The following is a 10,695-nucleotide window of genomic DNA, read 5'->3' as shown; positions in this document are numbered from 1 at the left end:
TGGAGCTGTTGGCGGACGTGTAGCAGGTGACGATTTGTCACCTAGTGTAAAATGTTACGCTTTGGGAGTGAGAACGGGTTGGCTCTGGTTGGTTTTTGGTCAGTTGGGTGGGTTTGCCAGCTTTCAGTTCTTGTTTGTTTTTGTTTTGTGTGTTTATTTTTTTATCTTAAAATGTGAAAAACTTAAAATGTCAGAAATCTGCTTTTCATAATATAAATATCCTTATATAACTTAAGAAACACTTCCATTTGACTTAAATTTAATATTAAAAAAATATGCATTTTTAAAATAATCTTAAAATGTTATTCTACAAAATGCGCAACAATTTAATTTTTTTTAAAAATCGTTTTAGCTGTCTGTGGGACCCAGGAAGACGGTATACCTGTTAGGATGCCTGGGTCGTTGACCCAGGGTGTTTGAGTTTATGTTATTATTTATACTTTCTAGTTTTTGGTTTCTTTGAGTTCCGTCTTATGGCTTATGTCTCCCCTATCACCTGCATCCCCTTGTCTAGTTCGCGTCTATGTGTATCCTAAGTTCCTATCCCCGTGTTCAGTCAGTGTTTGTGTCTGCCCTGTTCCCACGTCTCTGTTCCCTTTGTAGTGCCTGCATATGAGTCTGTGTCTTTGTTCAGTCTGTGTTATGTGTTTCCTGTTTTACTTTGAAGGTCTCTGTCTTTTGTTAGTGTGTTTGGTTTTGGTTTCTTTTGTCTCGTTAGTTCTGATTTGCCCCAGCTGTGTTTCCCTCCTGTTACTCATTTCCTGATTGCTCCCTCTGTGTATTTAAGCCCTGTGTTTCTTAGTGTCTGTGTCGCGATCTACCGTTTTCTTAGCTGTGTGTTCTGTCATTTCTCTAGTTTAAGTTTGCTTTGAGTTTTTTTTTAGTTTTGTTATATTTTTAGTATTAAATTAAAGCCTTTTTTGAGTTCACGTCTGTCTCCGGAGTCTGCACCTTGGGTCCTATTCCTGCCTGCACACAGCCACACCTAACAATACCTGTATATCTACACTTTCTGCACTCCAGCGTCTTCTGTTCCATGTGAGAGGATTTTCTCTGAGGCAGGAGAAACTATCTCCAAGAAAAGAAACTCGGCCATCACACAGTGGAACAAATTCCCATCTTAAATAAAAACCAAACGGGATGACCTTAAATGCATCACGTTTTTAATTTGCAAGTTCATAAGCATTTTCTCTTTCCTGTTCACAATCAATTCTACCCTCAGGTCAAAAAGTATGGATAAGAAAATTGGCCTAATTTAATATTATTTATAAACACACCTGTCCAGCTGTCCTGTGATTAATTGCATAAGTACATGGAGGCAGGACCTCAGAGCAGAAGCATAATGTGTTGAACATTATTATGTATATTATATATATTTTTTCACTTACTGTATTTATCAACATCAAGAAGTCACAAGTAAAGAAAGACCACACCATGGGGCATGATTAGACAAGGAAAGTTTGTTGATCAAAATTTATTAAACAAATAAACAACAATTTTTTCACTCAGTGCTGGTGAAATTTTTTAGGTCTTCCACTTGACGTTTTTGTTCCATGATCCTCAGGATCATTTAAGAAATTCCAAATGACTATCTTACTGCGCCCCATCTCAGTAGTGATGGCGTGCTGCGAGAGACCCTGTTTATGCAGTTCAACATCAGGACTGTATGTCTGACAGCCCATAAATAAAGTACCCATAAAAATCAACGTTTTATTAAAACCACATTTGTTGAAGTTCCCAAACTTGATCATATATTCAGTCATCCACATTTATTATTCTCCAAGTACACCTTGACCAAGATAAACAGGAAGAGATGACTTCTATTTTTGAGCAATGGCTAGCAGCTATTTTTGACTTTCTCAGGCTAAGTGGTCATTTTACAGCCAAAACAGACCTCGCATCTGTTGAATGTATTCTTCAGTTTTTGGTTTTTGTCCACTTAGTTCAACAGCCTGCCCACCCTTCTGCTGATGACGGCCTATAATGTCCTTGGCAATCCTCATGCTGGCAGCCTGTCCTCCAGCGAGGTTTACTGCATGAGGTCCAACCTATGTGAGAAATTGGGGGGAAAGGCACGGCCAGCCTGTAATATAACTAAAAAAAAACATCACTACAAATACAATTTGTAAAACTTACCTGAAGAGCTGCATACTGCCCCATCAGGTAGAGTGGGCATTCTTCTGTCCACTGTAAGCTTTCCGTTATGCACGGCCATCCGTCTATCACCTAAAGAACACAAAACACATGTCATCAATAATTTATTTTTATATCCAGAGACTGATTGCAGAAAAAAACTACATGAAAACATAAAAAAATTCCTCATCATCCAAGTAATTTCCAAAACCTTTGTGCATGTACAATACACTTCTGTGTTGTACATGCACAAACACTACACATTTCTCTACATAACACACCTGAATTGGGAATTCCTTCATCACTTCAGAAAGTAATGGGTCCTGTTTCACATCAAGTTTGCAGCCAGTGGCAATCCAAATCTTATCTCCAGTCCAGTGCTCCCCGGTGGTGAGGGAAAGGCTCCAGACCTGGTTTCTGTAGCACCAGCTGGCTTCACTCACCTAGACGGTGTGAGATTCTTTATCTCCCTGTTCATTATAGGCCTTATTTGACATACAATGCACACAATGCAGTTATCACACTGTCAAGCCAGTGAGGTAACTGCATTGTGCAACTCCAACATGGGTGACTTGTCCATATTAGGATGCTGGAAAGGTAGTAGAACTCAGAAGTTTGTCATTACTTGGTGGGTCATATCTCATTTTACTCTTGGGACCTTCTACACTGAATACAAACCTGACAGTACGTCTTCACATCCACCTGTCCGTTCACTATGAATGGCTGCAGCTGGATGTAGGCCTCCGGGGTGACGGCCCCTCCCTTCCTTGCCTGATGAATCATTGCAAGGCGTTTGTGGAGACTCCTCTCATTGTAGAACTGCCGTAGGTAGGCTTGGCCATCCATCTTGATGCCGTGCTCCACATGAGAGTAACGACCCACCAAACTCTCAACGTCACCCACGTCAAACTGTTTCAGCTGTGGAAGAAAACAACACGAGCTAAAATGTGTACTCGAGTTGGACAGAATTATTATTAATTTTTGGTTCATGTGCCGTTTTACAGTCTCTAAACCTGGAGGTGTTTTCTCATAACCCATGTCACATGGCTGGCACCTTGTTGCAGTGCAACTGAGATGACGTGAGCGCTGGTCAGACCTCCACCAATGACCATTACTCTCTGGCCGGGCTCACAGACTACATACAATGACAGAAACACACAAGCACACAGTATTTGCACAGGGAGGAGCAGGTGTGAGGATAGGTGCCAAATGGCCAACGAAGTCTGCAGAAGCAAAGACATTTATCAGAAAGCAAAGGTTATAACATTCTAGGAAACGTGCAAACAACTCACAAAGCGGAGTTTTACTTTAAGATACTGGGTCACTAAAGCTTTAATGTTTATGTAATCAAATTATTTCTAAAAGAAATCTCACATACCTTGAGGAGCGAAAGTATCTTTGTCTCTCACACAATTTGTTTCTCGAGGTTTTTGCTTAGAATTCGGCAGATGATGCATGAGATGAACTGTATGCAGTAAACGCTCCTCTGGGTAGCTTTCACCAATGCTTTTCACCCACGATGGGATGTTTGCCATCTGGGCACGGGTCGGACCTGTTGCCATGACGACCTGGTAGGCTCTTAGGATGGTGCCATCTTCAAGTTGGACTTGAAAATATTTAGCTGTCTTCCCCGCCCCATTTCTCTTTGCATCAGACACCTTGAAGACGTCACTCTGATTTTCCTCCTCCTGTTTCAAGTTCTCGTCTTTCATCTCTGTCTCGTCTTCCTTCACAGGGGTGATGTGCTCCACTGTTCCCTTCAGCAGTACTTTGTCCAACTTGTATCTCTCCACCTGTGTTTTAACTGAAATAGCTAAGGAAACAGCAATTCTCAAATTTTGGTGCTCATGCTGCTTAAATTTGGTAGGATAAGTGGTAGCAATTAGCAATTTATTGTTGCCGTTGGTGTTTTGGTGAATTTCTCGAAGCAGCAGAAGAGGTCATCCAACATTAGTTACATTATTGCAAAGTTTTTTTTAATAGTGAAAACTAAACTCAAACCTAAAAGTAGGTGTGAAAAAAATATTTGAGTTGACCAAAATAAAAGATAAAAACTACAACTGTTAAAAACAAATATAACATTGAAACTAACTAAACTAATTTTGTGAAGTTGTAAAACCAACTAAAATAAAATATGGAGGATATAAAATTAGTTGGATTATTTCTTAAATTATAAGAATAAGGTTTGATGAGTCTGTGATGGATGTCTAGAAGACCACGAGTCAATAGTTTTCAAATATTGATGTTCTTATTGTATTAGCTTGCTGGTTTTCTTACATTCTTAAATGTTGCCTCTGGCATATGTCCTCCATACATTAAAAATGAAAAAGACTTAACTATGAAGCTAATAAAAACTAAATTAAAACTAGACATCTTCAAAATAATAAAAGCTGACAAGAAATCCCACTGTTTGAACAAGCTGAATCTAAAAACAAAATAAAATCCTAAAGCACAGCTCTGTTCCAAACTTTGATGCTCCCCCAACAGCAACAGGTAGAGAAGAAATCACATTGTCTAAAAGAAATGTCTCATTTTAGGATTCAAAGTTTATATTCTGTTTTGCATGCAAACTTCTCTTATTCAGTAACACAAATGTGGTGTTAAAAGAGCAGCAATCAAAGCTTACAAAGTGTACCAATCAATGCAGTGCACCTTCAAACAAGACAAGCACACATGCTATTTACACGCACAGCTGCTCTCACCTGCTCCTTGAAGAAATCCACACTTAGTTTTGCTCCTGGCAGACTGAAGGACAAACTCTTCTTTAGCCCAGAGCTGATGTTTAGACGTTTCCTCTCTTTCTTGCCGAGCCTCATGTCGTTAAAGAACGCATTTTCATCCAGAATATAAACCTGCTCTGGGAGGCTATGAAGCTCTGCCGAGCGCTCGCACCTTAAAGCAAATTCCTGCAGCGCTTTCTGTCAGGACAAATATTCACACGTTAACACCGTTCTTATTCGTACCTCATTTCCACAGTAGGGGAAGTCGATTGTGCTTCTACCTTATTAAGAGGGTCTGTGTGCACCAGCGAGTGTGAGCGCAGATGAGGGATGTTCAGAGCTGTGAACTGGCTCTCCCACAGAGCAGTCCACTCTCCATAGGTGTCCACCACTCTGAGACTGAGTGGGGAACAAACTGTCCTCTCCGATGTGGTTAACTTTGCATGTTGCACCTCCATCGCCTGGCCTGCAGAATATTTAATTTGTCAACAAAGAGAACAGAGAGAACTGTTCATTCTTATTTACAGCATCAGTGGATATCAAAATAAGTGCGTCTTCAGTCTCATTATCATGTTCACATAAAACTCAGTTATGTCTGAAAAATTGGCGAATTACAAAAGCTGGCTTTTTTTTTTTAAACAGTCAATTTAAAAACTATCCAGAAAAAGTCTAAATGACTAAAAAAAAATCAAAATTATCTGGTTCAGTTTGTGTGGATACTTGAATTTTATTTATTCGTAATAAGATACTTTAGATTTTTTATCATTTGTAGTTTAGTTAACAAAATATTACAAAACTATGAAAAACTCCCAGTTTCTCATCACTCATGTTCTTCAATCTACTTGTTTTGTCTGACCAACAGCCCAATAATATTCTCTGCTTTTTAAAATAAAGTGCAAACCCTTTATAAACAGATCTACATTACGTCTGGCATTTCTGCTTAAAACGGTTCAAACAATCTGTCTTCAGTTCATTTTGCCTGGACGGTTTGGTTAATTGCCTGAAAATGTTTCCCTGTGAACACTCAGATTCTCAGTAACAATCCTAACATCTTCCCAGTTTTGAGAAAGTAAAGATAAGCACACCATACCATCTGTTACCCTCTTCTTCCTCTTCATCTTGCTAGTATTGGGCTTGTTGCTGGATGTTTCTGTGCTTGGCTGAGACTTGGTGGTGGAGGTGGAGAACAGCGAGTCATGTCTAACATCTGATTTTGGGTCCCAGTCATTGCTACATAGCAAGCTAGCCAGGGTTAGGGCATGAGGGCCACTTCCTATTATTAACACATCGTGTATCACCATCTGAAACACACATACAGTGGGGCAAAAAAGTATTTAGTCAGCCACCGATTGTGCAAGTTCCCCCACCTAAAATGATGACAGAGGTCAGTAATTTGCACCAGAGGTACACTTCAACTGTGAGAGACAGAATGTGAAAAAAAAATCCATGAATCCACATGGTAGGATTTGTAAAGAATTTATTGGTAAATCAGGGTGGAAAATAAGTATTTGGTCAATAACAAAAATACAACTCAATACTTTGTAACATAACCTTTGTTGGCAATAACAGAGGTCAAACGTTTACTATAGGTCTTTACCAGGTTTGCACACACAGTAGCTGGTATTTTGGCCCATTCCTCCATGCAGATCTTCTCGAGAGCAGTGATGTTTTGGGGCTGTCGCCGAGCAACACGGACTTTCAACTCCTGCCACAGATTTTCTATGGGGTTGAGGTCTGGAGACTGGCTAGGCCACTCCAGGACTTTCAAATGCTTCTTACGGAGCCACTCCTTTGTTGCCCGGGCGGTGTGTTTTGAATCATTGTCATGTTGGAAGACCCAGCCTCGTTTCATCTTCAAAGTTCTCACTGATGGAAGGAGGTTTTGGCTCAAAATCTCACGATACATGGCCCCATTCATTCTGTCCTTAACACGGATCAGTCGTCCTGTCCCCTTGGCAGAAAAACAGCCCCATAGCATGATGTTTCCACCCCCATGCTTCACAGTAGGTATGGTGTTCTTGGGATGCAACTCAGTATTCTTCGTCCTCCAAACACGACGAGTTGAGTTTATACCAAAAAGTTCTACTTTGGTTTCATCTGACCACATGACATTCTCCCAATCCTCTGCTGCATCATCCATGTGCTCTCTGGCAAACTTCAGACGGGCCTGGACATGCACTGGCTTCAGCAGCGGAACACGTCTGGCACTGCGGGATTTGATTCCCTGCCGTTGTAGTGTGTTACTGATGGTGACCTTTGTTACTTTGGTCCCAGCTCTCTGCTGGTCATTCACCAGGTCCCCCCGTGTGGTTCTGGGATCTTTGCTCACCGTTCTCATGATCATTTTGACCACACGGGATGAGATCTTGCGTGGAGCCCCAGATCGAGGGAGATTATCAGTGGTCTTGTATGTCTTCCATTTTCTGATGATTGCTCCCACAGTTGATTTTTCCACACCAAGCTGCTTGCCTATTGTAGATTCACTCTTCCCAGTCTGGTGCAGGTCTACAATACTTTTCCTGGTGTCCTTCGAAAGCTCTTTGGTCTTGGCCATGGCGGAGTTTGGAGTCTGACTGTTTGAGGCTGTGGACAGGTGTCTTTTATACAGATGATGAGTTCAAACAGGTGCCATTCATACAGGTAACGAGTGGGGGACAGAAAAGCTTCTTACAGAAGACGTTACAGGTCTGTGAGAGCCAGAGATTTTCCATGTTTGAGGTGACCAAATACTTATTTTCCACCCTAATTTACGAATAAATTCTTTACAAATCCTACCATGTGAATTCATGGATTTTTTTTTCACATTCTGTCTCTCACAGTTGAAGTGTACCTCTGGTGCAAATTACTGACCTCTGTCATCATTTTAAGTGGGGGAACTTGCACAATCGGTGGCTGACTAAATACTTTTTTGCCCCACTGTACAGTAATGATGTCAAACAGTACAACTCTTATATTGCTGATTTTATTAAAGACAACACTGAGAAAGTTGGTATGAGTTTCTGAAAAGCAATTTAGGAAACTTCAAACAACACAGTTTGTCAAAGTTCACTCGAAAATGCAAATGCAGACTTAAGCTGTCTTGTTTTCTTGCCAAGATTTAAGCAGATAAAATGCTACATACTTATCAATACTGTAAGAGTCTTTAAAACTCTCCCAGGTAGAGTTTTAAAAAACTTCTCAGGAGGCAGACACACACTTTCATGCACAATTTCTCATTGTATGTTTAGTATGTCACAGTACCTGTTTGGATTTATTCATCAGCTTATTTTGGCTTCTGAGATGGTGAAAAACTGGCCAGTACACTGGATTGAGGGTCCACCGTGTGCCGCTGTTACCAATGTTGCGACAGTGGAGTGGGCTTCTCATGTAATTCAATCCACCTGAACATCTACGGATTTAGCTGGATGTCAGTGGCTCCACAGGGCACGCTGGAAATAACTGCAGAATGTGTGGTTGCTTGTTTGTGTGTGCGCGCTTGTATAAATTTAGTAACAACTCATCATAGCAGCAAAGCATCAAAGTCCCTGCATAACAGATATGTTTGCAGTCATACAGTTATGTGAAAAAGAAAGTTTTTACAGGCTTCTAGCTGCGGACAGCGCTGATATTCTCTGGAGGCTTTAAAACAGGTGTGTCAAACATAAAGCCCAGGGGCCAGAATTGTCCCAACAAAGACTAATAATAAGTGAAGGAGGGTACCGGTATACATTTTCATGAGTTTTACAGACTGTCTTATTGATGAAGACCTCCCCCAAGGCTATTTATACAGCACTAAAGTAATTAAGTAACAGATAAATAACTAAATGAGAAAAAAAATTCTTTTTTCACTGCCTAAGGAAATTTGTTTGTGTGGGTTTTTTTTTTTTGTTTTCTTTGGAGAAAAACAATAAATGAAGACAAAAAGAAGGACATTTTCTGTGAATTAACAAAACATTCTGTTTCATAATTACAGGACAGTCTGCACAATGAGCCGCCATGACCTTCTTGTCACAAACTGTCTCACTGACCATTATTTTTGTTGAATTACTAGGTTTGGGTGACCTTCATCTTTACAATAAAGCAATGTTCACACAGTCGCTTACAGACAGTAATATATATTTACTCCCATCCGCCAAAGCACAATGAAATCAACCAGTTAGAAAATACTAACTCACTCCTGGTGACCGATTGGCGGGACCTGGTGCCTGTGGCCCGGCTGGGCCCCTTCCGGGGGGTGGGGTGCCCTCAAGCCTCTGGCCTCTGGGCCTGAGGCCTGGTCCTCTCTGGCACAGCTGGCTGCCGAAAGAGCCCGCGGGCACGTCACAGCAACCCCCTCTGGCCTCTGCTCCGTGGCTGCTGGGTGACCTCTCGTTTGGGGCTCTCCTCAGCTCTTCCCAGGAGGGTGGCACAGTTGCCCCTGTGGTGGTCCTCCTTGGGTCCTCGTACTCTGGGGCCTCTGGATGTCTGGGGCCTGGATCTCCTCAATATCTGCTTCATGCCCTGGGGCACGGGGCTATGGCTCCCCACACTCCCTTGCAGATCGTTACATGGAGAAACCTTTTGAATAGAAGCATGCTGATCCATACAGGTGTGCACACAGGTGTTCACAGACACAAACTACACCTTTCTTGGGTGCTACCTCAAAGCACATTGTGCGCTGTCGAGCTTGCGTACTGCACAATAACATTTAATATTTAGTATCTACTGTTATCTACTGTTAGCTAGTTTATTGTGATGGTGTTGTATTTATTATGTTGCTCTTTTTGGTTTGTTTTCTCTTCTGTTTTTTCTTATACAGGTGATCCAGGTGTTGTGTTTGTTTTTTCTTTTTTTTTCTTCCCCCCTTTCTCACCGTCTCTTCTCCCCTCTATTTTTCTTTCTCTTCCTCCCTCTCTTTCTTTCATTCTTTCTCCCTGTCCTATCCCCCAGTCATGTCTGTCCCGTCTGTAACAACCGAAAATCAAAGCAAATAAATACATAATTATAATTATATACATAATTAAATGGACCAATATGGCAAGGCCATGATGATCCAATTGGTAAAGTAAATCCGCTTGGCATCTTTCTTGGCCTTCAGACAACAAATCTGATGGCTAAAGATCCAAAAGGGACAGGCAAATCAAATAAATAAATAAAAATTAAAAAAAAGAAAATGCCCAAAAAAAAGAAAAAAAGAGAGAAAAGAAAACTAACTCTTACAGACACATCACACATGTGTGACTGGATAATTAGATTCAAAAACAACATTGGTTTTGTTATTGGGTCTCTAGAAGGCAAAAGGAAAGACAAGCAAACTGCCATTTATCAATAACATCAAGATCCAAGGAGGGATAAAAAAAATCTATTAAATATTCTAAAACCATTATTTAAAATGAGTTCATATCAATTGTTAATACTTTCTTTCATCCATTTGGTGATGATGTGCAGTGTTAAAAGAATGAAAAACAGCTTTATGATTTATTCAAATAATCAATCAAACAATGATCCACATAAACAGGCTCTTGTGGAAAATTTCAAAATTACTTTAAATAGGAGTTCAGCATTCAATGCTGTAAAGTAAATATCCAGAAACCCTCTCTTCTCTTCTCTAATAAATCATGGTGTCCTCCACTAGGTGGTGCTGAGGACAAAAATTGTGAGGACACTGAGCTTGTTCTCACTCCCGAGGCGGAACATCCCAACGTTTTTGTTGCGACACTATATCACGTTTCATGTCATTAAAGTGGACTAAAACACTGTAATTCAACACAAATAATGATAAGCAATACACTGTGTGGAGGTCAAATTATAAATATGTATATACATTATAAGCTCAGAGATTTGTGCTGACTTCTTTTTTTTTATAATAAGATAGTAATTAAAT

The 10,695-nt window shown here is 40.5% G+C and overlaps 1 protein-coding gene across 1 annotated transcript; it reads right to left on the bottom strand.

Moving 5' to 3' along the window:
- Positions 1 to 1,449: 1,449 nt before the first annotated feature.
- On the bottom strand, positions 1,450 to 8,219 carry LOC102192170 (uncharacterized). Its single transcript, XM_005724349.1, has 10 exons — positions 8,094 to 8,219; positions 5,944 to 6,154; positions 5,135 to 5,319; positions 4,836 to 5,051; positions 3,512 to 3,926; positions 3,147 to 3,268; positions 2,812 to 3,051; positions 2,415 to 2,576; positions 2,137 to 2,226; positions 1,450 to 2,048 (listed from the first exon to the last, which is right to left on the bottom strand). The coding sequence occupies exons 1-10, from the start codon at positions 8,217 to 8,219 to the stop codon at positions 1,878 to 1,880; spliced, it is 1,938 nt and encodes a 645-aa protein (XP_005724406.1). The 3' UTR covers positions 1,450 to 1,877.
- Positions 8,220 to 10,695: the final 2,476 nt, after the last annotated feature.

This window comes from Pundamilia nyererei, unplaced genomic scaffold, assembly GCF_000239375.1.
Source record: "Pundamilia nyererei isolate P.nyererei 1_Seehausen unplaced genomic scaffold, PunNye1.0 scaffold00011, whole genome shotgun sequence".
Taxonomy (NCBI): Eukaryota; Metazoa; Chordata; class Actinopteri; order Cichliformes; family Cichlidae; genus Pundamilia; species Pundamilia nyererei.
This window is presented reverse-complemented; position numbering and strand designations above follow the sequence as displayed.